The sequence below is a fragment of the Petromyzon marinus genome, chromosome 59 (assembly GCF_048934315.1).
Source record: "Petromyzon marinus isolate PM22_M1 ecotype Great Lakes invasive population chromosome 59, UKy_Petmar_22M1.pri1.0, whole genome shotgun sequence".
NCBI classification, from domain to species: Eukaryota; Metazoa; Chordata; class Hyperoartia; order Petromyzontiformes; family Petromyzontidae; genus Petromyzon; species Petromyzon marinus.
Window position 1 is genome coordinate 9,434,860 of NC_133725.1, and position 26,896 is coordinate 9,461,755.

Sequence of the window (26,896 nt, forward strand, 5' to 3'; positions counted from 1 at the left end):
ATTGAGTTACAAGATTTGAGGATACAACAACAGTGAGTAAATAGAAAGCGTGTAATAAAAAGCCACTCGAGGTCTCATCACTCATAAATGGGCATCGCTGATTGGCTGAAGCGATGGCTCAGCCCCATTTATGAGTGCTCGGATTGGCCGAAATTGGTACCCGCCTTCATAACGTAAACATACCATTGATCAACATCTTAACGTTAAATCGAAACCATGGGCTCCTATGGGAGGCGACACGTGAACAGACAAACTGTTAACTGATGTCACTGTTAACCGAGGGACTACTGTATATATAGAGTTATAGCCCACATATAATACAGTAAAAGTAAATCGGGAGAGAGGAGGGGGGTCTACAGGCGTATCTTGCATACCCCCCTTGAAATAGTCGTTGCGCCAGGTGGCTCGACTGATTGGAAGGGATAATAACGGTAAGAGGCTGTTCGACTTCTGTGCAGCCCATGGGCTTGTCATTACCATCACATTCCGGTATTGGCGCATCCCCACAACATCATGGGATGCACACTGGGTCAGAGCAAGAACGTCTTCTGCACTATATAGTGATGGAACAGCAGATGCGGGCCCATGTCCTTGACACCAACACCTTCCGTGGAGCTCATCTTCCCACTGACTATATATAGTCTTGTCATCTGTAAGATGCCACTCCAGATACCACTCCAGCTGTGTAACACTGTGTAGAAACTACTTGGTCTATCCCACCACATGAAGCTTCTGGTTTTCTTGGTCATAGTCATGCCCTCCCTTCTAAATGCTAGAGAAAAGATGGACTGATATGGTTAAGGAGGGTATGGAGCTGAGTGGGCTTATCGGTGACTGCTGTCAGCAGTGTCAGGATCGGCCTCTCTGGAGGAGGCTCGTGAAGGACGCTAATGGGCAGTTGGAGGCAGATGCGGAGGCCAGAGGAGCAACGCTCACAACAACGAGCGGAGCGCCGGGCAGCAAAAAGCACCAAGTTGATATAGTACAGGACACAGGTGATGCATCTGCCAGTCGCCTCAGTGAGTCTCAACCGATGGCACCTGGGTCTGTGCCATGACATCCTGCCAGCGGGCCTTCGACACTTCACGTGGCCTCAAAGTGCACCCAACCTGGCCCACACGCTATGATGACATAACCACTGCTGAATGGAAAATGGCGGTTATTCAGTGTGTAGGTTGTGTGTTCTCCAGCCCCAGATATTTTAACCCGCCTAGGAGGCTGTGTGTTCTCTCCCCCTGTTCTACAGAGAGAGAGAGAGAGTGAGTGCAGGTTGTGTGTTCTCTCCCTCTGTTCTGCTTGGATTTCCTCTGGGCTCTCTGGTTTCCTCCTCCCATAGCTAAACCCACACCAACAGTGGAACTGGTACCGAGCCAAAACTACATCCGCAGTTCTGAAATATTAACCTGGAGATTACTCGACAGGGATCACGCACAGCAGCATTGCTCCCTGACTGTGGAAACTGGACAGGACACCATGAACACAAACTTGAATCAATCTGACCGACATTTGCAGCGATGCAGTGATGGACGCCTATAAACCAGGCAGCTGCTGGCAGCCACTCACAATTCCTCAAGTGTATTTTAGGTGACCTAAGACACACATCTCGACCATTACATTCACACACACACACACATGTTGTACCGTTCTTAATCCTCTGTAAAGCGCCTTGGTTAATAGATGCCATATAATTGACGTCAAGATAAGATCTCCTAGCCACCGTAACCCCTTATGATGCCTACGAGGGTCTCCCGGGTGACCGGGTCATTTAGGCCCCCAGCCCCAAGGCAAATCGGAGTCCGCGGCTCTCTCCCTACGCCTGTGCGGGCGCTGCACCTCACGCTGCATTTATTTTGCTGCCCTTGGTTCTGTTTTATTCACCGAGGGTTCGTTAAGGGTCGGGTTATTTGGTGCAAAGGAGCTGTGAGGGCCCTGCTGTGGTGTGCCGCGGTGGCTGATGTGTTACCTCCCTCGCCTGGTATGGAGGAGTTCATGGGTTGGATCTCGACCCTGATGAAGCCTCTATATTTGGAGTTTGCATCTCTCTCTCCTCGTGGATTTTTCTCCGGGCCCTCCTGTTTTTTCCCCTTCACATTTAGAATCAACTTCATGCGTTTAGAGTATTCGGCTACTATACATTTCCACGTGATGGTAAGCCACTTTGTTGTGCTATTATTTGTGGCCAGGTCGCTTCTAAAAAAAGAGCTACGTAGCTCAGTGGACCTTACTTGGTAAAATAAATATACTCTTTGGTTTTTCGGTAAAGTCACGTAGGTAAAATTAAATAATTAAATTAAATCACGTTTTGGATGCAACACAAGCTTCCGTCTTCAGGTGGAACAGTCACAGCAGAATAGCTGTACCAAAAAAATAAAATAAATATAGTTTAGTTTTTGTATGGGTCTCGATGGGTATTGTTCTCTATGGGTCTCTGTGGTTCTATACGAGTCCCTGGATCCCTGTGGGTCTTTATAAGTATGTGTCGCTGTGGATCTGTATTTGTCTATGGGTCTCTGTGTGTGGGTCTGTATGGGTCTGTATAAACATGCGTTGACAGCATTTGGCTGCCATAACGGAGCTATATAGCTCAGCGGGCCTTACCTGGTAAAATACAAAAAATAGTTTAGTTTTATCGTCGTGCAGCTGTTAGTGCACTTGTCTGTGGTGCGACGACTCCGCTACCGAGCCTCGGTACGAGCACCGACCTCTTCATGGAAGAAGGCCATGGGCCTCACAGCATGCACCCCTGCCCCCTCACTCTGCTTGTAGAGCTGCAGACTGCTGGCTCCGAATATGACCCGGACTCGCGCTTCGTGCTCAGCGTGAGCGTCTCGGCGCCCGCTGGGCCGCTCACCGCCCGCCGCCTCGCCAAGATCCGGCTGGCTCCGGCTACGACGCCACCGGCGCTGCCTCCTCCGTCGTCGTCCCCCTCCTCCGCCGCAGCGGCCTCGGCGTCCGACACGCTCATCCTGACGCCGCCGGCCGGCGCCGGCGACGGGGAGCGCCCCGGCGCTGAGGGCCGTCGCTCCCGGGAGTTGGCGCTCACATCCATTCAGCGGGAGCTGCGGGAGCGAGGGGTGTGCTTGCGCCGGGACCACCCGCGGCACTACGCGGCGCTGTGCCGCTACGTCGAGACGGGTAGCCGCCCGCCGCCCGCCGCCATTTACCCGCTGGACCGGCGAACCGGGCGCCGCTTCCTGTGCCTCCTGCTGCCGGCGTCCGAGCCGCTGGCGCTGGGCTGGGTGGACAGCCCCAGACTGCTGCGGGATCTGCTGTGACGGCGCTGACCCACGTGAGGGGAAAGGAAAAACCGGGCGGCGATTGGCGTGGAGACCGCGGCCCCCGTTCACAACTCTGGCGGTTCCAAATAGCCTGGGATGCATCACAGAAGATGTCACGATACTAAAGGCAAAGATCCCCCCCACCCGTATATGATGAAAACATTTTTACTTGCGATTTTACCCTTCCTGGCAATAAAACATGAGTTGTGTTAAGATGTTCAAACACCAAATAGATACACCTATTGCAAGGCGTCAAGTCTGCATTAGCGACATGCACTTGTGGCAAAAACATGCAAACAAACATGCTCTTCTTATTTTTCATAATTTTTAATAATGGCAAAAAGGTCCCATAGATATGAATGCTCGACCAAGCCATACGTGCTCTGATACGTGCATTGTCTTTGTACTGTTCGTCTTTTGGCATTCTCTGGAATTACATTAGTGTAGGAACTAGGCCACAAAGAAGGCTATCTCTAGTGTAGGCCAATTAGTTTCAAGGACAATGTGTATATCATTTGCAGAGCATGTGTGTTTGCGTGTTTTGCCACAAGTATGCGTGGTTAATGCAGACTTGATGCCTTGCAAAAAGTATATATTTGGTGTTTGAACAATAGTAACACCTGTTTTTTTTCCAAAAAGGGTAACACCTATTCTTATATTTTTGGGGTCTTTCGGTAGAGTCACAGAGATAGGTTCAAAGAAAATAAAAAAATAGCAAAAAACTATGACGTTTCGATCGCAACACAAGCGGTCGTCATCAGCAAAAGGGGTGTTAGCTTCTAAAGACACAACTGTTTATAAAGATTTGAAATGGGGTAGCCCAATTGTCAGCAGCCAACGTTAATGTAAGTTGTGGGCAGCGACTGCGACGGTGGTGGGTTTTCCCTCTAACTAACCCCCCTTTTCCTGATGACGACCGCTTGTGTTACGATTGAAACGTTGTAGTTTTTTTCTTTGAACCTATCTACGTGACTTTACCGAAAGACCCAAGAATATGAATTCCTGCAGTCATGAAAGCTTTAAGTCAAGATTGAACCTATTCTTATTTTTCAGCATTTTTTTATGCTGGCATAAAGGTCCCATAGATATCCCCTGTATACCCTCAATAGCCTGTCAGGGCAATTGCTGCTAGTAGCGAGTATCAGCGCCTATGAGGGCCGGAGTTGGCACATGAGAGGGGTGGGTGTCCAACACCACGCCCGACTGCCTTTGTTTCCTCAGTGGCGGATGCTCACACACCGGCCTGGGTGCTAATTTGAAGCTGAGTCCACCTTGGGGAGGCCCAGGACCGGTTCAGATAATGGCCACTGGTGTTGTTTGCCATGGGTGGGTATCGAGCTCGGGTCGTTGGGCTTTTTTTCATCGCAGCGTGCTACCGTTGCACTGCTGCATCATAATTCATATTTTGATCATTATTATTACACAACTGACAACCTTGATCCGGCATGGGAAGAGAAGACCTCACAGCAGATGGTGGGACACTGTCAGGGAAGATCTATATGTCTGTGAGTCTGTGGATCTCTGTGTGAGTCTGTGGGTCTTTGTGTGAGTGTTGGTCTCTGTGTGAGTCTGTCGGATCTCTGTGTGAGTCTGTGGGTCTCTGTGTGAATGTCGGTCTCTGTGTGAGTCTGTGGGGTCTCTTTGTGAGTCTGTGGGTCTCTGTGCGAGTATGTCGGTCTCTGTGCGAGTATGTCGGTCTCTGTGCGAGTATGTCGGTCTCTGTGCGGGTATGTCGGTCTCTGTGTGAGTATGTCGGTCTCTGTGTGATGAGGCTGTGAGGGCAGCTTCAGGATCTTGTGGAGGGTGGTTAGTGGTGGCATCTACATCTTTGACGGAGATGACATCTTCACTTTGATCTTGAATGTCCTGGCACGACTTGACAGATTTGGTCGGATGAGAAACAATTGCCTCGCTCAACAAGAGGTTGACTCTGTGAAAACCCAAGGACACAGAAGGTAACACTCCCTTCCGGGGCTGTGGTGATGAACCCATTCTGGATAGGTGCATGTCCTGTTGCTGCTGCTTCCTCCCACAAGAACGCAAGCACTGCAAAGGGATGCAGAGCGGTGTGGAGAGAGAGGCGTGCTGAGATAGGAGGAAGCGGAGCACGCGGGTGCGGGGATGCACTCAGGTTTTGAGAGCCCATCACACGGGACTGTCAGGGGAGTAGTAGACAGGATTGGGGTGGGATTGGGCAGTGCGCGTCGTGGCTCCGGTGGCTAGGAGATGTTAACTACGTCGCCTGCTGGAGGTCGTGGGTTCGATCCTGACTGACGCCTGTTGTATATTTGGAGTTTGCGTGTCTCTCTCTCCCCCCGTGGTCGCGTGGATTTTTCTCTGGGTCCTCCAGTTTTTTCCCCTGCATATTCAGAATCAACGTCAAGCGTTCAGAGTATTTGGCTGCTAGTTTAAATTTCCACGTGATGATATGTCACTTTATTCAACTATCATTTGTGGCCAGGTTGCGTTTGAAAAAGAGCTATGTATCTCAGTATTGAGTGAGTCTTACCTGGTAAAAAAAAAGTCTGTTCTCCTCTAATGCTGCATGTTTTCATAACGCGATGTATCTATTAGGGAACAAAATCTTTATAACGTGGATGCAAATTGTATATAACACGATTGAGCAAACAGAACTGCGTCGCGCAAGTAGGAATAAGCGGTCGTGCGGCTGCCTGGGTGTAGCATCGTAACACAAAGCGGGATGCTGCTGGATGCTTCTAGTTGCTACCCACGTGCCTCGCTCTTCGTTCGGCCTGCATTACGCATCTCCCGTTATCGCGGACTGTGTTTCACCCCCCCTATATTTTATATTATTTATTATAATGCCATTTTTCCATAACGCAGTGCTCTTCAGGAATGGAACTACAACTCCTGCCGCCACGTTATAGGAGAACACAGACTGTACTTAGGATTGGAAGGGGAAGGCTCGTGGAGAGGCAGAACGAGCAATGGTGGCCTCCGCATCCAGCAGCGGATAGTCCGTAGCTGACGGCGGCAAATGCTGAAGCTTCTCGTGGCGATCGGAGAGGGAGGGTTCATCCCCTGGGCGCGATCGCTGGCGGTCGTGTCGGAAGACTTTAAACGCGCCTATGATTCCTAACTGCGGGGAGACCCGCGGGCAGGTGACAACATTCACGAAGGGTCTACACTTCACTGATGATCCCTCATCGGGGGTGGGACTGACACGCATCAGACACGGCGTTTCGCCACGTAAACTGGTTTGGAAACGCCCACCCTTCCACGGCGGTTGGACATCTTGGATGGAAGAGGTGGTATTTCATCGCATCTAGCCCATCCATACGCAAACCTGCCGAATGTAGAATAACTATTGGGGATCGCGTTCATGCGGCTGAGTGGACAGAGGCCACGACGAGAGATTCGAATCAAAATCTTGATTGAGACTGCAGGAAGTGGATGGATTCCAATGAGCTATGAAGTTTTTTTACAAATGTCCGGTATGGGGCACGGGCTCAGCAAGTTGCACAAACAAACACAAACACAGATAGGTGTGGGAAATAGAGAAAATGTGAAGGAGTCATGAATATATATAACCTATATAAGTAGAAATTTCATAAGTACATGTACTTGCCAATGTTTCTATACTAAATACAAGCTTGAGGCAAGGCAGTAAAACAACAACAGTCCCAGACCACACCAAGACAACAACAGTCCCAGACAACACCAAGACAACAACAGTCCCAGACAACACCAAGACAACAAAAATAGCACGGTCGCTCAATAACACAGTGACACAAAGATGGAAATGGCGCCGACACTCAGCCGTCGCGCCAGCTGCTCCCCCGCTCTGCGTACGCGACGTACGGATGGTGCTGCGCTTGATAATGACAATGTTATGCAGGCATACCTCGTAGAGTGCTCAGGATGCGTTCTTGGTAAACGCAGCGCTGTACGAAACAGTATTATAGCAGGTCACTAAAACATGGTTCCAATGGGAATGCGTTCTCGACAGCGCATTTTTTGTTTAACTATGAGCGATATATGAGGGCTTCATTGGGGCATCGGCAAGGGCCTTAATAATGATAGGTAAACATGATAAATGCATGATAGCATTTATTATTGAAAATAGTAACTTTTAATGACATGAAAAAAAGTAACTTTAATACTCACCAGCGCATTTGGTCGGAGTTTAAATAAGGTTAACCATCGCCTACTATATGGTGGATCGTGTGGTACAGAACCTACTACTGTAGTAGTAATAGGTTCTACTACAAGAGATGGGATGGTGGATCGTAACGTGGTACAGAACCTACTACTAGTAGTAGTAATAGGTTCTACTACAAGAGATGGGATGGTGGATCTTAACGTGGTACAGAACCTACAATTAGTACTTCTACTACTAGTAGTAGTAGGTACCACTACTAGTAGTAGACCTAGTCGTAGTACATACTAGAACTGTGCAGTAGCACCTACGACTACGAGGATTACGTCTAGTAGCAGGTACTACTACTACATCAGTGTGAAGCTAATAGCTCAGTGGGCTTTACCTGGTAATAAGAAAAAAATAGGAAATTCCACATTCCTGTTGCTGGGGCACATTTATCCACCGTTTACTTACTTCACAAAGTGTTAATTATTTTATGGACCCTAGGAGATGATGGGCTGAGTCAACCCCCCAATTAGGTGGACACTCGTCCAGGTTTGACCCGGTATGGTCCAGGAAGTGGTGTCTGTGTTCGTGTGGCGGCATCCATCGAATTGCACCCAGGTCTGTCACCGTCATCGCTGTGCTCAACTTGATTGCAGGCACTGCGCAGTTATGATAACAGACCACCTCGTGCTGACAGAAATATACTGACGGGTTTAGTATGTAGTGGAAAAGGTGGAAATCCTACCACACACGTGTTGAACTACTCACCCACCCACTCATCGAAACACTCGCCCGCCCACTCACTCAACTACCTACCCGCTCACTCACCCACTCATCCACCCACGCATCCACGCATTAACTCAGCCGTTCATTCAATCACCCACCCACTCACTCACGCATCCACTCTCTCAACTACTGACTCCTCTACCCACCCACCCATTCATCCACTCATTTACTCACTCACTCACCTTACTCACCCCCTCACATGCCCCCCCCTCCACCCATTAACTCACCTAAACCCATCCACTCGCACTTTTGATAGACCTAGCTGGCTGCTCTGTGGTGGACAATGTGTAAACCAGAGTCCCCAACCAGGATGTGAACTCGCAACCTTCCGATTGTGAGGCATTCGCTCTACCACTCAGCCAAATGGCAGGGTATATATTTATGAAACCGCATCTGTATATATCTATATAACGCTGCGTGTAATCTCGAAGTGATATTACTTCCTCTCCCTCCCACGGCTTTGCTTTGCTTGTGGCATCTTGAGAGCCAGTCCAGGTGTGCAAAGGATGCCCAGGTGCGGACTGTGTCCAGTCAACCGCAACGTCGTCAAAGTGTGACTTGAGAGGGGCATGTAGGGCAGTTCATGCCGCTCCTAGTTACTTCACGCCTCGTCTGAATGGAGGATGTGTAAAACCTGTCAAAAGCCATATTTACACTTGGACGGGAAGCATGTACAACGGCCACGCGTACAGCATCATCTCCACTTTATATTTATACACCGCGCCTCTGATGGCGGTGCATCTCGGGGCAGTCTAGCCAAGGGGACCTCCCGGTGGCAACTGTCCCTGTGCGGTGCAAGGTTACTCAGCACTGAGCAGGACATCAGTCTTCCAGTAGGGGGGAGGGGTAGCAACGCTGTTCCGCGGTTGCCCCCACTCAAGAGTAATTAGTTATTAAATGTATTTAATCGTCTGCATCGCGTGACGCCTGCACGCACGCTTCCATCATCTGCGTTGGCCCTTCAACGGAGCCCTTCGGCGACCGCCGCGTGTAGCAGTCTGCTCCTTTGGGCTGCACTCCCACGCCAGCGCAGTAATCGCCAAGGGGGTGGCCTCCGTGTCGAACCGTGAGCCTCTGAAGCGAGTGGCCGACGAATTGCCACTGGGGTCGCGCGTGGGCGAGAAGTCCAGGAAGGTCGTTGCACGCATTTTGGTGGAGCGGCCGTGTTTGAACCGTGGGCCATCTCAACCAGCATGGGTTTGAGGCAGGCCTCTTGATTGTGTTGAACCGATGCTGCTGATTGGATGCACTCCCAGGAGGAAGGAGGCTGACATTGCCGATAAACAAATATGGAGCCGAGGCGTACGGTATTCTTCCCTCTGCATGTATCTTGAACTTATTTCGCACCGCGCATAGCCAACCGTGCAGCCCCTCGTTCACTCGACTTGCAGAGAGTCCAGAAGAGTCCACCCCTGTGTGTGTGACCTTACTCCCACAGTCACACCCTGTGTGTGACCTTACCCCCACAGTCACACCCCTGTGTGTGTGACCTTACCCCCACTGACACCCCTGTGTGTGTGTGTGACCTTACCCCCACAGTCACACCCCTGTGTGTGTGTGACCTTACCCCCACAGTCACACCCCTGTGTGTGTGTGACATTACCTCCACAGTGACACCCCATGTGTGTGTGTGTGACCTTACCCCCACAGTGACACCCCTGTGTGTGTGACCTTACCCCCACCGTCACACCCCTGTGTGTGTGACCTTACCCTCACCGTCACACCCCTGTGTGTGTGTGACCTTACCCCCACCGTCACACCCCTGTGTGTGTGACCTTACCCCCACAGTGACACCCCCTGTGTGTGTGTGTGACCTTACCCCCACAGTGACACCCCTGTGTGTGTGTGACCTTACCCCCACAGTCACACGCCTGTGTGTGCGTGACCTAATCCAGATGGGCTCGGACCCACTCAGTTTTCTCTGGAAAGCTGCAATGCTGGCTTGGAGTAGGGATCATGATCGGCACGAGGCACTACCACGAGTCTACAAGGTCCATGCCTGGCTATACCAATCCAGTGGGTTTATACACCTACATGCTTACGTCTAGAAAAACAACAATCCCCTTTGAGTGCGTCAAGAAGCAATGCAGATAGGCATGCTTGGAATTTAACCGACGGACGTAGAAGAACACGGAGAAGGGAGCACGCGGCCGTGAGCGGGAACCGAACTCGGTTCGACAGGTTCGTAGCGCAGCGCGCTAACCGCTACACTGCCGCTGCACGCACACACAAGTTGCATCTTGCTTTACGAGTGTAATTTATACCGATGATTTACCCCCAAATGAATGCACTTTCCCCACACGTGTTAGACACAGAGTGAGATAGCGGACACTCAACACGTTAGAACGAAACGCAATATAGTAGACGACGTTTCAGGCAATGGGCCCCTCTTTCACAACACAGAGTGTTCAAGGAGGTAGAGGCAAAATTCCGCTGTCTGTGCAGTGGATAAAAGCATTTTCAGAGGTCTCTCTCGGTTTACGCAAGGGTTGGTGCCGTTCTTCAAACAACACGCGCTAAACGAAATTTCATGAACCGGATAGCGCTTTTCCCCATTAATGTAATAGAAAAAAATTGGGATGTGTTCCAACTCTACTCATAACCTAGTAATAGAACACACACCGATATCATTTGTCACACTACAACAATAATAAAGAACACGAACATTAAAACGATTGAATAATAATTTTTACCAAAAAGAATGAACCTTTTAAGGGGATTCACTAAAATGCCTGCATGTCTGTACGGTATGTTGAAGTTGCTTCGCACCGAACGTAGCCAACCGTGCTGATCGGAGGTGCGGGGAAAGGACAACAAACTCGAGACAAAAAGCAGTTCTAAAGAAATGATTTTGTCAGGATAGATTTAAAAGTGCCTAGCTCCAGTGGCTTCCTAATATCGGAAGGAAGAGCGTTCCAGACGGCTGCAGAAGGGCATCTGAATGCGCGCGACGCGGTGACCGTCAAATGTTGGAATGACGGGAGAGGCGAGTTGGAGGCGCGACCGTTGCACTGCTGGTAAACCGTGACTACAGTCGCGGATCAGAATCTTTATATTGGAAGGCAAATCTTATGAGCGATGAAGCTCCTTTTTCACAGATTTCCAGGAGCAACGGATGACGCTTCTCGTTTGATGATCTCATGGTGACGGTCGTAGTGAAATTACGTTCACGCGAAAATTCGATTTCGTTCAACGAAAAGCGTCCGTAATTTGTCAACTGCGTTCACGCGAAATTTCGGGAACCGAACGTTCAGAATCGAGGGATCCCTGCACTTACGGGGGCCTATGTGCTGTGAAGGGCCATTGCCCGAAACGTCAGTTATATATTTTGTTCTTAAAACTATAGTGGTTGTTCTTGACGAACGCGTTGGTGATTGTGCTCATGCAAACCTAGGCAAACGCAGGGGTTGACGATCGTCGTCACTGCAGAGAGACATTCAGTGTTCTGACTCGAGCGTCACGATCAGCGTGTGCGTAACGATCACCGTGTGTGTAACGATCACCGTGTGCGTAACGATCACCGTGTGTACGTCACGATCACCGTGTGTGCGTCACGCCTATTACATTGGACCTCTGACAAACTCGTTCGAACACGTTTGGCGGTCAAACTGTCCTCACGCAGTGGTGGAAATTCTACATTCCCACGACAGGGACCAGTCTCTCCACAGGAAAGGTAACGGGTAAAAGGCGCAGCCCCGCAATATCTTTGTCACGCTCCTGCTGGCGGAAGCGCTTCCACTTATGAGCGCTAGAGATCCCCACCCCCCTCCTCCCTGGACTCGAGGCTTTTGGTCTACTCTTCCACACTGGCCACACGTCTTGGAAGAGGTGACTTTGATCCCTCCGTTACCACTGCTCTTGCTGGTCACCACAACTGAAGGAGCCGACTGGCGGTGTCTCAGTGGTTTATGAATGCCATCGCTGGCATCCACCCAACACTTAGATTCAAGTTGGTGCAAAGTGGAAATTAAAAATAAAAGTTTTGAAACGTCACGAACGGTGAGGATTTGTAATAAAGGTTTCGGTGTGTAAGTCTATGGGACCCACGAATCAATGTGTACCCTTTATAAGTCTATGGGGGTTGTGTCTGTGTGTATGTGTCTGTCTGTGTGTGTCTGTCTGTGTGTGTGTCTGTCTGTGTGTGTGTGTCTGTGTGTGTGTGTCTGTCTACCTCCTCGCGGTGCCGGAAGGGCAACTCTGTCGTGGAAAGTGCTGTGGGGGGAGATCCAATTTTGATTGGCTCCTCCCCTCATGGCATATGTGTCCATCACAGGGGCTAAACGGGGGCTCTGGACGGGTGCGAGGGGCTCGTAACCCCTCCACCTTCAATTAATTACCACGAAACCACGAGTTAAACTGAAATATGTAACTAATAAGCTTGTGCCGGAGGCCCTGGGGGGCCAGGCGTCTATGACCTCTCCTGGCCAAACCCCAATTGGCGGAGCCAGGAGATTGAATATCCACCCTCGGGGCTCCTCCAGAAACAACGAAAAGCCACTACGGGTGGCCACGTGGAATGTTCGAACGCTCACTGCGGAGGAGAGGCTGCCACTCCTCTGTCGGGAGCTGGACCGGTACCGCCTGGATCTATGCGGCATTCAGGAGGTCCGGTGGACCAGCTCTGGCTCCTGCCACCATGAGGGGAGGACAGTCCTCTACTCGGGGCAGCAGACTGCCAAACAACAGGGTGTGGCTCTTCTTTTGAACAAAAGAATGAAGGGGGCGTGGGAGCGTGGCGGTGAGGTGTGGGAAGCTGTAAGCCCCAGGCTACTTTGGGCTCGCCTTCCCATCAACCGGAGGTGAGGAATGGTGGTCGTGGTTACTTATGCCCCCACCGAAGATGAACATCCGTGGAGGGATGCAGGCAAAGCCGATGAGTCAGATGCCTTCTATGACCTGTCACAGGTGCTGGCTAAAGTGGCCCCTCGGGATAGAGTCATCATGTTGGGTGACTTCAATGCCCGAGTTGGTCATGATACTGGCACCTGGTCTGGAGTGATTGGAGGGCATGGGCGAGATCAGCTCAATAACAACGGTAGAAGGCTGCTAAATTTTTGTGCAGCCCATGGGCTTGTAATTACCAACACGCTGTTCCGGCATCGGCGCATCCACACAACATCATGGATGCATGCCGGGTCCAAGCAAGAACATCTGCTGGACTACATAGTGACGGACCAGCGGATGCGAGCCCATGTCCTTGACACCAGGACCTACCGTGGAGCTGCAATGGCTGCTTTGGGTACGCGGTCCAGACCTCCCCAGAGACCCTGGCTGACAGAGGAGGTGTTCAGGATGGTTGAGAAAAAGCGAAAGGCCCACTGTCATCGGCTACAGAATCCCACGTCAGAGAATGAGGAGGCTTACCGCAGCCTTCGCTCGGAGGTTCGGAGAGCCGTGAGGCGCTGCAAGGATGGGTGGTGGTCGCGGGTTGCTGAGGAGATGGAGTCTGCCTCAGTGGCCTGTGATCACAAATCTCTATTTAACTCCATCAAAAAAGTAACCTGCAGCACCACACCTATTACCATCATTAGGGGAAAAAACGGTGATCCAATCTCCGACCCCCAGGAACAGGTTTGCAGATTTGCTGAGCATTTCTGTGAGGTCCTGGGGGAGGGAAAATCCCTCAGCCAGGAAAACATCGTGGCACAAAGTGAGGATGACCCTGCTGAGGCTGCGGTGCCTCAAATATTGGAAGAAGTCACCCCCTGTGAGTGGCTGGCTGAGGTGCCATCTGTTGAGGAAGTACTGAAGGTGATCCGGAGTCTGAGACCAGGAAAGGCAGCGGGCAGAGATGATCTCCCAAGCGAAATGCTCAGGGAGGGTGCACAGACTGCCCTATATGACATCATAACAACGGTCTGGACCACTGGACGGGTTCCGCAGGATTGGAAGGATACTCTGGTGGTCCCCCTCTTTAAGAAGGGGGGACCGCACAGACTGTAACAACTACAGGGGCATCTCACTCCTCAGTGTGCCGGGAAAGGTCCTGACAAGGATTATTCAGCATCGCCTTGCCAGGCACGCTGAGGAGAGGCTTGTGGAGCCCCAATGCGATTTCAGGAAAGGGCGGTCCTGCACAGATGCCATATTTTCTGTCCATCTGCTACAGCAGAGGTGTAGGGAATTCCAACAAGACCTACATCTCTGCTTTATTGACCTGGTCAAGGCCTATGATACCATCAGTAGGCCTGGGCTCTGGGTCGTTCTTCGTGCTTTTGGAGTACCTGACCCTCTGCTCACGATCATTAAGGACCTTCATGATGGTGAGCGGGCCCGGGTAAAACTACGTGGCCGGGAGTCAGAGCCATTCCCTGTACACCTTGGGGTGCGACAGGGATGTCCTCTGGCTCCCACATTATTTAACATCTATATTGACCACGTAGTTCGTGAAGCCTTCAATAGCTGTACCGGGGGAATCTCCATATGGTACAGATATAATGGGAGGCTGATCGATGCCCGGGTGCGGTCAAGGGATGGCTCCCTATTGGTCAACCACGTTATGTATGCCGATGATTTGGTAATAGCTGCTCAGTCAGAGGAGGAGTTGGAGATGCTGCTGTTGAGACTGGAGCATGCCACTAAGAGGTGGGGCCTTACCATCAGCCCCACCAAAACTAAGCACCTGCCTGGGTATTTTGTACCATCGGACACTCCACCCCCACAACTCCCAATCGGTGATGGGGCAGTTGTGGAGAGAGTGGAGAGTTTCCCATACCTGGGCAGTGTGCTTATGAGTGGCTCCAGTTTAACAGCAGAGGTCTCACTCCGAATCAGTCGAGCGGCAATATCTTTTCATCGGTTGCGTAACGCTGTGTGGAAGCTACTTGGTCTGTCGCTCCGCACTAAGCTTCAGGTCTTCTCGGCCACGGTCATTCCCTCCCTTCTCTACGCTTGCGAAACGTGGACCCCCCTAATGGAACATCTTCGCCGGTTAGAAACATTTAGGCTGGCCTGCCTACGATCCATCCTGGGTTTAACCAGACTGGATTGTGTGAGGAGCTCACAAATCCTTGAAAGATCTGGGCAAGGTCCCATTGGTGAGCTCCTCCGGCGGGGAAGGCTGCGATGGCTGGGTCATGTAGCCCGCATGCCCAGCCACCGCATGCCGAAACAGCTTTTGTTCGGCCGGATTGAGGGGGCTAAGTGGGCACGACACGGGCTAGAGAAGAGATGGAGTGATGTGGTACAGGAGGACGTGGAGCTGAGTGGACTTGCCAATGACTGGTACCAGCGGTGTCAAGATCGGCCTCTGTGGAGGAGGCTGGTGAAGGACGCTACTGGGCAGTTGGAGGCAGTCGCCCTCCAACAACAACAGAGGGCGGAGGAGCGACGCTCAGAACAACGAGCAGAGCGCCGGGTGGCTAAAGCACAGCAGGTTGGCACAGTAGGGGGCACAGGTGGTGCATCAGCCAGTCATCTCAGTCAGTCGACCCGTGGCACCTGGGTCTGCCCTGTGACCTTCTGCCAGTGGGCGTTCGACACTTCACGTGGCCTCAGGGTGCATATAGCCTGGCACAAGCGTCGTGGTGACGTCACCGCCACTTAGTGGCGAATGGCGGCTGTTGTTGTTGTCCGTGTGTGGGTGTGTCTGTGTGTGTGTCTGTCTGTGTGTGTCTGTCTGTGTGTGTGTCTGTCTGGCAAAACAACCCCCTACCTCCTCGCGGTGCCGGACGGGCAACTCTGTCTTGGACAGTGCTGTGGCGGGGAGATCCAATTTTGATTGGCTCCTCCCCTCATGGCAAATGTGTCCACCACAGGGGCTAAACGGGGGCTCTGGACGGGTGCGAGGGGCTGGTAACCCCTCCACCTTCAATTAATTACCACGAAACCACGAGTTAAACTGAAATATGTAACTAATAAGCTTGTGCCGGAGGCCCCGGGGGCCCAGGCGTCTATGACGTCTCCTGGCCAAACCCCAATTGGCGAAGCCAGGAGATTGAATATCTACCCTCGGGGCTCCTCCAGAAGCAATGAAAAGCCACTACGGGTGGCCACGTGGAATGTTCGAACGCTCACTGCGGAGGAGAGGCTGCCACTCCTCTGTCGGGAGCTGGACCGGTACCGCCTGGATCTCTGTGGCATTCAGGAGATCCGGTGGACCGGCTCTGGCTCCTGCCACCATGAGGGGTGGACAGTTCTCTACTCGGGGCAGCAGACTGCCAAACAACAGGGTGTGGCTCTTCCTTTGAACAAAAGAATGAAGGGGGCGTGGGAGCGTGGCGGTGAGGGGTGGGAAGCTGTAAGCCCCAGGCTACTTTGGGCTCGCCTTCCCATCAACCGGAGGTGAGGAATTGTGGTCGTGGTTACTTATGCCCCCACCGAAGATGAACATCCGTGGAGGGATGCAGGCAAAGCCGATGAGTCAGATGCCTTCTATGACCTATCACAGGTGCTGGCTAAAGTGGCCCCTCGGGATAGAGTCATCATGTTGAGTGACTTCAATGCCCGAGTTGGTCATGATACTGGCACCTGGTCTGGAGTGATTGGAGGGCATGGGCGAGATCAGCTCAATAACAACGGTAGGAGGCTGCTAAATTTTTGTGCAGCCCATGGGCTTGTAATTACCAACGCGCTGTTCCGGCATCGGCGCATCCACACAACATCATGGATGCATGCCGGGTCCAAGCAAGAACATCTGCTGGACTACATAGTGACGGACCAGTGGATGCGAGCCCATGTCCTTGACACCAGGACCTACCGTGGAGCTGCAATGGCTGCTTTGGGTACGCGGTCCAGACCTCCCCAGAGACCCTGGCTGACAGAGGAGGTGTTCAGGATGGTTGAGAAAAAGCGAAAGGCCCACTGTCATCGGCTACAGAATCCCACGTCAGAGAATGAGGAGGCTTACCGCAGCCTTCGCTCGGAGGTTCGGAGAGCCGTGAGGCGCTGCAAGGATGGGTGGTGGTCGCGGGTTGCTGAGGAGATGGAGTCTGCCTCAGTGGCCTGTGATCACAAATCTCTATTTAACTCCATCAAAAAAGTAACCTGCAGCACCACACCTATTACCATCATTAGGGGAAAAAACGGTGATCCAATCTCCGACCCCCAGGAACAGGTTTGCAGATTTGCTGAGCATTTCTGTGAGGTCCTGGGGGAGGGAAAATCCCTCAGCCAGGAAAACATCGTGGCACAAAGTGAGGATGACCCTGCTGAGGCTGCGGTGCCTCAAATATTGGAAGAAGTCACCCCCTGTGAGTGGCTGGCTGAGGTGCCATCTGTTGAGGAAGTACTGAAGGTGATCCGGAGTCTGAGACCAGGAAAGGCAGCGGGCAGAGATGATCTCCCAAGCGAAATGCTCAGGGAGGGTGCACAGACTGCCCTATATGACATCATAACAACGGTCTGGACCACTGGACGGGTTCCGCAGGATTGGAAGGATGCCCTGGTGGTCCCCCTCTTTAAGAAGGGGGGACCGCACAGACTGTAACAACTACAGGGGCATCTGACTCCTCAGTGTGCCGGGAAAGGTCCTGACAAGGATTATTCAGCATCGCCTTGCCAGGCACGCTGAGGAGAGGCTTGTGGAGCCCCAATGCGGTTTCAGGAAAGGGCGGTCCTGCACAGATGCCATATTTTCTGTCCGTCTGCTACAGCAGAGGTGTAGGGAATTCCAACAAGACCTACATCTCTGCTTTATTGACCTGGTCAAGGCCTATGATACCATCAGTAGGCCTGGGCTCTGGGTCGTTCTTCGTGCTTTTGGAGTACCTGACCCTCTGCTCACGATCATTAAGGACCTTCATGATGGTGAGCGGGCCCGGGTAAAACTACGTGGCCGGGAGTCAGAGCCATTCCCTGTACACCTTGGGGTGTGACAGGGATGTCCTCTGGCTCCCACATTATTTAACATCTATATTGACCACGTAGTTCGTGAAGCCTTCAATAGCTGTACCGGGGGAATCTCCATATGGTACAGATATAATGGGAGGCTGATCGATGCCCGGGTGCGGTCAAGGGATGGCTCCCTATTGGTCAACCACGTTATGTGTGCCGATGATTTGGTAATAGCTGCTCAGTCAGAGGAGGAGTTGGAGATGCTGCAGCTGAGACTGGAGCATGCCACTAAGAGGTGGGGCCTTACCATCAGCCCTACCAAAACTAAGCACCTGCCTGGGTATTTTGTACCATCGGACACTCCACCCCCACAACTCCCAATCGGTGATGGGGCAGTTGTGGAGAGAGTGGAGAGTTTCCCATACCTGGGCAGTGTGCTTATGAGTGGCTCCAGTTTAACAGCAGAGGTCTCACTCCGAATCAGTCGAGCGGCAATATCTTTTCATCGGTTGCGTAACGCTGTGTGGAAGCTACCTGGTCTGTCGCTCCACACTAAGCTTCAGGTCTTCTCGGCCACGGTCATTCCCTCCCTTCTCTACGCTTGCGAAACGTGGACCCCCCTAATGGAACATTTTCGCCAGTTAGAAACATTTAGGCTGGCCTGCCTACGATCCATCCTGGGTTTAACCAGACTGGATTGTGTGAGGAGCTCACAAATCCTTGAAAGATCTGGGCAAGGTCCCATTGGTGAGCTCCTCCGGCGGGGAAGGCTGCGATGGCTGGGTCATGTAGCCCGCATGCCCAGCCACCGCATGCCGAAACAGCTTTTGTTCGGCCGGATTGAGGGGGCTAAGTGGGCACGACACGGGCTAGAGAAGAGATGGAGTGATGTGGTACAGGAGGACGTGGAGCTGAGTGGACTTGCCAATGACTGGTACCAGCGGTGTCAAGATCGGCCTCTGTGGAGGAGGCTGGTGAAGGACGCTACTGGGCAGTTGGAGGCAGTCGCCCTCCAACAACAACAGAGGGCGGAGGAGCGACGCTCAGAACAACGAGCAGAGCGCCGGGTGGCTAAAGCACAGCAGGTTGGCACAGTAGGGGGCACAGGTGGTGCATCAGCCAGTCATCTCAGTCAGTCGACCCGTGGCACCTGGGTCTGCCCTGTGACCTTCTGCCAGTGGGCGTTCGACACTTCACGTGGCCTCAGGGTGCATATAGCCTGGCACAAGCGTCGTGATGACGTCACCGCCACTTAGTGGCGAATGGCGGCTGTTGTTGTTGTCCGTGTGTGGGTGTGTCTGTGTGTGTGTCTGTCTGTGTGTGTCTGTCTGTGTGTGTGTCTGTCTGGCAAAACAACCCCCTACCTCCTCGCGGTGCCGGACGGGCAACTCTGTCTTGGACAGTGCTGTGGCGGGGAGATCCAATTTTGATTGGCTCCTCCCCTCATGGCAAATGTGTCCACCACAGGGGCTAAACGGGGGCTCTGGACGGGTGCGAGGGGCTGGTAACCACTCCACCTTCAATTAATTACCACGAAACCACGAGTTAAACTGAAATATGTAACTAATAAGCTTGTGCCGGAGGCCCCGGGGGCCCAGGCGTCTATGACGTCTCCTGGCCAAACCCCAATTGGCGGAGCCAGGAGATTGAATATCTACCCTCGGGGCTCCTCCAGAAGCAATGAAAAGCCACTACGGGTGGCCACGTGGAATGTTCGAACGCTCACTGCGGAGGAGAGGCTGCCACTCCTCTGTCGGGAGCTGGACCGGTACCGCCTGGATCTCTGTGGCATTCAGGAGATCCGGTGGACCGGCTCTGGCTCCTGCCACCATGAGGGGTGGACAGTTCTCTACTCGGGGCAGCAGACTGCCAAACAACAGGGTGTGGCTCTTCTTTTGAACAAAAGAATGAAGGGGGCGTGGGAGCGTGGCGGTGAGGGGTGGGAAGCTGTAAGCCACAGGCTACTTTGGGCTCGCCTTCCCATCAACCGGAGGCGAGGAATGGTGGTCGTGGTTACTTATGCCCCCACCGAAGATGAACATCCGTGGAGGGATGCAGGCCAAGCCGATGAGTCAGATGCCTTCTATGACCTCCTGTCACAGGTGCTGGCTAAAGTGGCCCCTCGGGATAGAGTCATCATGTTGGGTGACTTCAATGCCCGAGTTGGTCATGATACTGGCACCTGGTCTGGAGTGATTTGAGGGCATGGGCCAGATCAGCTCAATAACAACGGTAGGAGGCTGCTAGATTTTTGTGCAGCCCATGGGCTTGTAACTACCAACACGCTGTTCCGTCATCGGTGCATCCACACAACATCATAGATGCATGCCGGGACCAAGCAAGAACATCTACTGGACTACATAGTGACGGACCAGCGGATGCGAGCCCATGTCCTTAACACCAGGATCTACCGTGGAGCTGATCTGCCCTCTGACCATCGACTAGTCATTTGTAAGATGTGCCTGCCATTCTTCCACTCCGGTGGTGGGTGTACACCCAGGACCCCATTTCAACCTAAAGTGGCCTGGTCTCAGTTATCTGATGAAAGTTGCAAGCGAGAATTTCATCATCGCTTGCGGCTGGGATTGGCATCGTCCCCGACTCCTCCTGATGTCGAGGGTAAATGGGCGAGGTTTAGGACTGTGGCTCATGCAGCTGCAGTGGCTGCTTTGGGTACGCGGTCCAGACCTCCTCAGAGACCCTGGCTGACAGAGGAGGTGTTCAGGATGGTTGAGAAAAAGCGAAAGGCCCACTGTCATCGGCTACAGAATCCCACGTCAGAGAATGAGGAGGCTTACCGCAGCCTTCGCTCGGAGGTTCGGAGAGCCATGAGGCACTGCAAGGATGGGTGGTGGTCGCGGGTTGCTGAGGAGATGGAGTCTGCCTCAGTGTCCCGTGATCACAAATCTCTATTTAACTCCATCAAAAAAGTAACCTGCAACACCACACCTATTACCATCATTAGGGGAAAAAACGGTGATCCAATCTCCGACCCCCAGGAACAGGTTTGCAGATTTGCTGAGCATTTCTGTGAGGTCCTGTAGACGGAAAATCCCTCAGCCAGGAAAACATCATGGCACAAAGTGAGGATGACCCTGCTGAGGCTGCGGTGCCTCAAATATTGGAAGAAGTCACCCCCTGTGAGTGGCTGGCTGAGGTGCCATCTGTTGAGGAAGTACTGAAGGCGATCCAGAGTCTGAGACCAGGAAAGGCAGCGGGCAGAGATGATCTCCCAAGCGAAATGCTGAGGGAGGGTGGCGTTTGTGCACAGACTGCCCTATATGACATCATAACAACAGTCTGGACCACTGGACGGGTTCCGCAGGATTGGAAGGATGCCCTGGTGGTCCCCTCATCACTTTACCCTCCATTGCGGAGATCACAAAAAAAAGATCTCCAAAATCTTGAATAAACACAAGATCCAGGTCTGTTTCAACACATTACACAAAATCCATCATCTGGTTCCGTCTGTAAAAGATGTGATTCCGGACATATAGTACCCTGGTGTCTACAAACTAAGTTGCCTCTGTGGTAGTAGTTACATTGGAGAAACCAAACGCCGTGTCTCGGACCGCATTCGTGAACACAAAGCAGACCTTAAACACGGTAGGACCAACACCTCAGCCGTGGCAGATCATTGTTATAATTCAGTAGGCTCACATGACATTGACTTTTCCAAGACAGAGGTTCTTTGTAAGCCATCTGGCTACCATGAGAGATTCGTTCATGAGGCTATCCACATATACAAGCATAGAGACAATTTCAACCGAGAAGATGGATTCCGGCTTAGCAATCATTGGAAAGATTTGATAAACCATTTCAGGTCTTAATTGATTGTTCACGCTTACAGTGGCTTTCAGACAACATACATTAATTTTTCGTCTCCCCCCTCCTCTTTTCAGAACATAGATGGACTAGTCCTTCTAAATAAACTGCCAAATCGCTGCGCGTGGCGCTGACGTTTTTTTTTTTTTAAATAAATACACCGTTTAAAAATAAATACATTTATGCAAACCGACACACCTGATGATGACCAATTGTGTTATGGTCGAAACGTCGTGAGAATTTTTATTGTTTTATATATATTTTATTATTTTATTGTTTCCCTTCAACATGACTTTACCGAAAGAGTTAAGAATATGAATTACTGGAGTCACGAAAGCTTTAAATCAAAATTTAGTACCGTGTTTGTTGGGCACGGATTTCTTGCAAAAGATGCCAATTAAGATTTCAGTGGAAAAAGGTTGTTTGGAATTACCGTCGGGGAGATGTATGAAATTTTTGGGGACGCCTTCGAAATTTGCGGTGGCGAACCCTGTGGTGCAGGCCGTGGTGAGCCGCACCGTGCGCGTCCCGCCTGCATCGCAAATATTGGTACCGCTACGGTTAAAGAAGGAATTGCCTTGGGATGAGCTACAGGAGGGAGTGCTGTTGACACCCTCAAATGCTGTGTCGAGAATGCCCACCGTGGTAGGAGCTTTGACCATAATACCAACATATTGTGATCCCTTCATTCAAATTGTAAACGCGGGGCACGAAGAGGTTGTTATTCAAGGGGGCACTACGTTGGCGCACGCAACAGGTGCGCCGGGTCCAGAACCAAATACATGTTTTGCTACGGGACAGGATGCAATGTTGTCAAGGGAGGAGGACGATCCGGAATGGTTAAGGGATCTTTACAAACAAAACCCAGAGTTATCGCCTGTGCAACGGTCGAGTTTGCATGCGTTGCTTGTGGAATTTAAGGATGTGTTCAGTTCAGGGAAATACGACGTGGGTCGAACGACGTTGTTGTAGCATCGTAATGACACAGGAAACGCACCCCCAATCAGGTTAAATTCGCATCGTGTAGGTCCTCTTGAGAAAGAATGTATTCGGCGATCTGTTGATGAAATGCTAGAGCAAGATATTATCGCCCCATCGTCCAGCCCGTGGGGAGCCCCTATTGTCCTCGTTAAAAAACGTGATGGAACCATGCGATTTTCTGTTGACTATCGGAAATTGAATAAAGTTTCGGTGGCAGAAGCGTACCCGCTTCCACGAATTGATGATTCACTGGACGCCCTGTCCGGCGCCAGAATCTTTTCGACCCTCGATTTGTTGTCAGGCTTTTGGCAATTGCCCCTGGATAAGGAGTCAAGACCTAAAACGGCATTTCGGACACCACAAGGATTGTATCAATTTAACGTGCTCCCGATGGGGCTCCACTCAGCGCCGGCGACCTTCCAGCGATTAATGGAACTCGTGTTGTTGGGCCTGCAGTGGGAGTCATGCTTGATATATTTAGATGATGTGATTGTTTTCAGTAGGAATTTCGATGAACATTTGCAACGGCTGCGCGCCGTTTTTGGCAGAGTGCGGCCCGCCGGATTGAAATTTAAACCACAGAAGTGCCAATTGTTAAGAACATCGGTGAAGTATTTGGGGCACGTCGTTAGCGCTTCAGGAGTGGCCACTGATCCGGAAAAGACGAGTTGTGTGCAAACATGGCCAGTGCCGAAAACAGCAGGGGAAGTGCGTAGCTTTGTGGGCTTTGCGTCGTATTATCGGCGGTTCGTTAAGGATTTTGCCACGATTGCTCGACCATTGCATACGCTGACCGGGAAAGGTGTGAAGTTTCAATGGGGGATTGCTGAACAAAAATAGTTTGAAGCGTTGCGGGCCGCACTGGCGGACGCACCGCCGTTGGAATACCCGGATTTTACGAAGCGATTTATTCTTGACACGGATGCCTGTGATACGGGCATAGGCGCGGTTTTATCACAAATGGTTGATGGCGTCGAGAGAGTGGTGGCATATGGCAGCCGGGTGTTATCGCCGGTGGAGCAAAAATACTGTGTGACGCGTAGGGAATTATTGGCGATTGTCCATTTTGTGCGCCAGTACCGACCGTATCTATACGGCAGGGAATTTTTGATCCGCACTGATCACGCGGCGCTACAGTACTCGCTGCGCGTGGATCAGCCGTCGGGGCAAATGGCTCGCTGGCTTGAGACCCTCCAGGAGTACTCTTTCACGATCCAGCATAGGAAAGGAACGCACCATGTAAACGTGGATGCTTTGTCGAGGTTGCCGCGATCGGCTGAGACGTGTCGGTGCACAGAGGGCTCGCTGCGTTGCGGCCCGCCGCTGCAGGAGGTTCCGCAAACGGTCGCTGCAGTGGGTTCGGGGGTGCCAGGGATAATCCCTGGAGCAGAAATTGGATTGTTGGGGTTGTCATTGAAGCAGTGGAAGCAACTGCAGGTGGAAGATTCCTCGCTGACCAGGATGAGGCTGCGTGCCTCTCATTCAAGGGGATCGGAGGATCGCCCATTTTTTATGTTAACGGAGGGGTTGCTTGTTTGCTGGGATGTGGAAGCACAAAAATGTTGTATTGTTGTCCCGAGGGTGTTGCGGGGGAAACTGATTAACGAGATACATGAGAAATTGATGCATCTGGGGGAGAAGAAGACCGCGTTGACGGTGGGGAGTGAATTTTACTGGCCGGGAATGTTTAACGATGTGAAACAGCATGTAAAAGCGTGCCAGGAATGTGCAAGGAGGAAAGGGCCGGCACGGCCATATCGTGCCCCTTTGCAATCGATTCAAGTTTCGAGAGTGAACGAAATTGTGGCACTAGATATTTTGGGTCCGTTCCCTGTCACCCCCCGAGGGCACAGATTTTTGCTCGTCGGGGTGGAATACTTAATTCATTGGCCAATGGCATGGCCGCTAGTAGACCAGTCAGCGACGTCGATCGCTGAAGCTTTCTTGAAAGGATATGTATTAGATAAGGGGGCCCCGGGACATTTGCTTACTGACCAAGGCAGAAATTTTTCATCGAAATTGATTAAAAACGTGTGTGACTCGCTGGGGACCAAAAAGATCCGGACGTCCCCGTACCACCCGCAGACTGACGGGATGGTCGAGCGGCTGCATAGGACGCTGACGTCCATGCTTTGTCACCAAGTAAACACCGCTCAAGATGATTGGGATCTGCATGTTGCAGCGACGCTGGCCACGTATAGATTGGCCCCGCATGCCTCAACGGGGTACTCGACATTTTTTCTGATGTATGGACGGGAACTGGAAGCACCGGCTATTGTTAAATTGGGGATTCGAAAACGGGAGAAATCTACGACGGTGCCTGCTCCGATGCAGGTGGCTTTGGACCGTCTAAGGGAAGCCCGAGAGGCTGCATTGCAAAATACGGCACGACGACAAGCCGCTAACAAAAGATTGTTCGGCAGGCAGCGGCCACGAGAGCCGTGGAGTGTTGGAGATAAAGTCTGGTTACACTGCCCCATGGTGCCGGTGGGAACATCCCCGAAGTTTCACCGCCCCTGGCAGGGGCCCGTTGATATTTTGGAGGTTTTACGGGATCAGAGTGTGCGAATAAAATTCGGTCGTCGTACATGGTTTGTTCACCCGTCGCGCCTGAAGAAATTTGTGTTACCATATGACGCGTCATCCCCCATCCGAGAGCGGCCTGTATTGGATGTGTCCGACGAACCTGTGGGGAGGTCACAAGTGCGCGTGTTCCAGAGATCTGCCCCCCGTGTGCCTGCAGGATCGCCCTTTTTGGGCAGGGTTACCGACCGGACGCCGATTGAACGGCCACAGATCCAGACCAATGGCCGTCCCGACCGTGAACGACGGACAGCCCCGCCAGCTGAGTGTCGCTGGGACAGGGATGGGCGCAGGGTTCGTTGGCAAGATGAGCGAGACCCTCCCTTACCGCAGGGTATCCCGTGCAGGGGAGATGGACCGGCATCGGGAACCCGTTCCGGGAGGAATACAATACGTTGACTTTGGGGGTTGGGAATTCTGTATAAAGGTGTTGTGTGCGTGTCGTTGTGTGGTTGTACAAAATGGTTGTGTATTGCAAATGCGTTATGTATATATGTTGTCATCGTTCCGTCCGCTTCACTCCACTACTCCAATTCGAGTATATCGTAGCCGGGGACAGCTAGGTTCTTTCATCACGGGGGGGGGGGGGGGGGGTAATGTAGTGGAGTAAACGATACGCATAGGAATTGGCCACATACAGTACATACAGACATACAAGGAGAGTGGGTCACATGAGGTCGAACAGGTGGTCGAGTCACGGGTGGCGTAAACAACCCGAAGTAATTAAGGGAGTCGTGGCACGAGGGCTGTGATTGGTCGAGAGGCTGTTAGCGTTAAGTGGCGAGGTCTCGAAGTCTGACCGAGGGGACAGGTGCGAGCTGGCGGGAAAATGCCAGCGAGCCACGTGGCAATTAATTAAGGCTAATTGGAAAGGGGATAAAACGCTAGGTGATTTGAACGGAGAGGGAGTTGTTGCTGGGCAGTTGTTGGCGAGACGTGGAGAGATACGAAGAGGACAGCTGGCAGTGTTAGGGAAGAATAGATTGAGAGCCGAACCCAAAGGACAGTAAATAGCGATAGGGAGAGTTAGCGTTAGCGGAGAGGTAGTTACGGGGGAGATAGGTACAGGGAGAGTTACAGATAGAGTCACTGTGTGTGAATAGACAGGCAAGTCACTGTGTGTGCGGAGATAGAGGAAGTCACTGCATGTGAAGAGATAGCGGAGATACTGTGTGTGAGGAGATAGAGAAAGAACCACTGTGTGTGGAAGAAGATGCGCGGACGATGCTGAGGTGAATCGGAGTGTCCGAGTTGGCGGAGAGCGAAGAGGAGAATTACTGTGTGTACGGAACGATGGAACAAAAGTGACGGTGGAAGAAAGACGGTTGTCGTCCGAGTGAATTCACAGCACTACACATATAACAACAACCCTATGTGTCCTGACTTTTGGGCCACCCTGTATAACAATAACCCTATGTGTCCTGACTTTTGGGCCACCCTGTATAACAATAACCCTATGTGTCCTGACTTTTGGGCCATCCTGTATAACAATAACCCTATGTGTCCTGACTTTTGGGCCACCCCGTATAACAATAACCCTATGTGTCCTGACTTTTGGGCC

General features: G+C 51.8%; 1 protein-coding gene across 1 annotated transcript in view; it reads left to right on the top strand.

Annotated features, from left to right (window-relative positions):
- AJM1 (apical junction component 1 homolog) overlaps positions 1-12,207 on the top strand; it is a 28,259-nt gene extending 16,052 nt beyond the window's left edge. The window contains exon 3 of the mRNA XM_032976326.2: positions 2,767-12,207. Within this exon, the coding sequence (XP_032832217.2) occupies positions 2,767-3,275 (509 nt within the window). The 3' untranslated portion in view covers positions 3,276-12,207. The remainder of the gene's footprint in view (positions 1-2,766) is intronic.
- Positions 12,208-26,896: the final 14,689 nt, after the last annotated feature.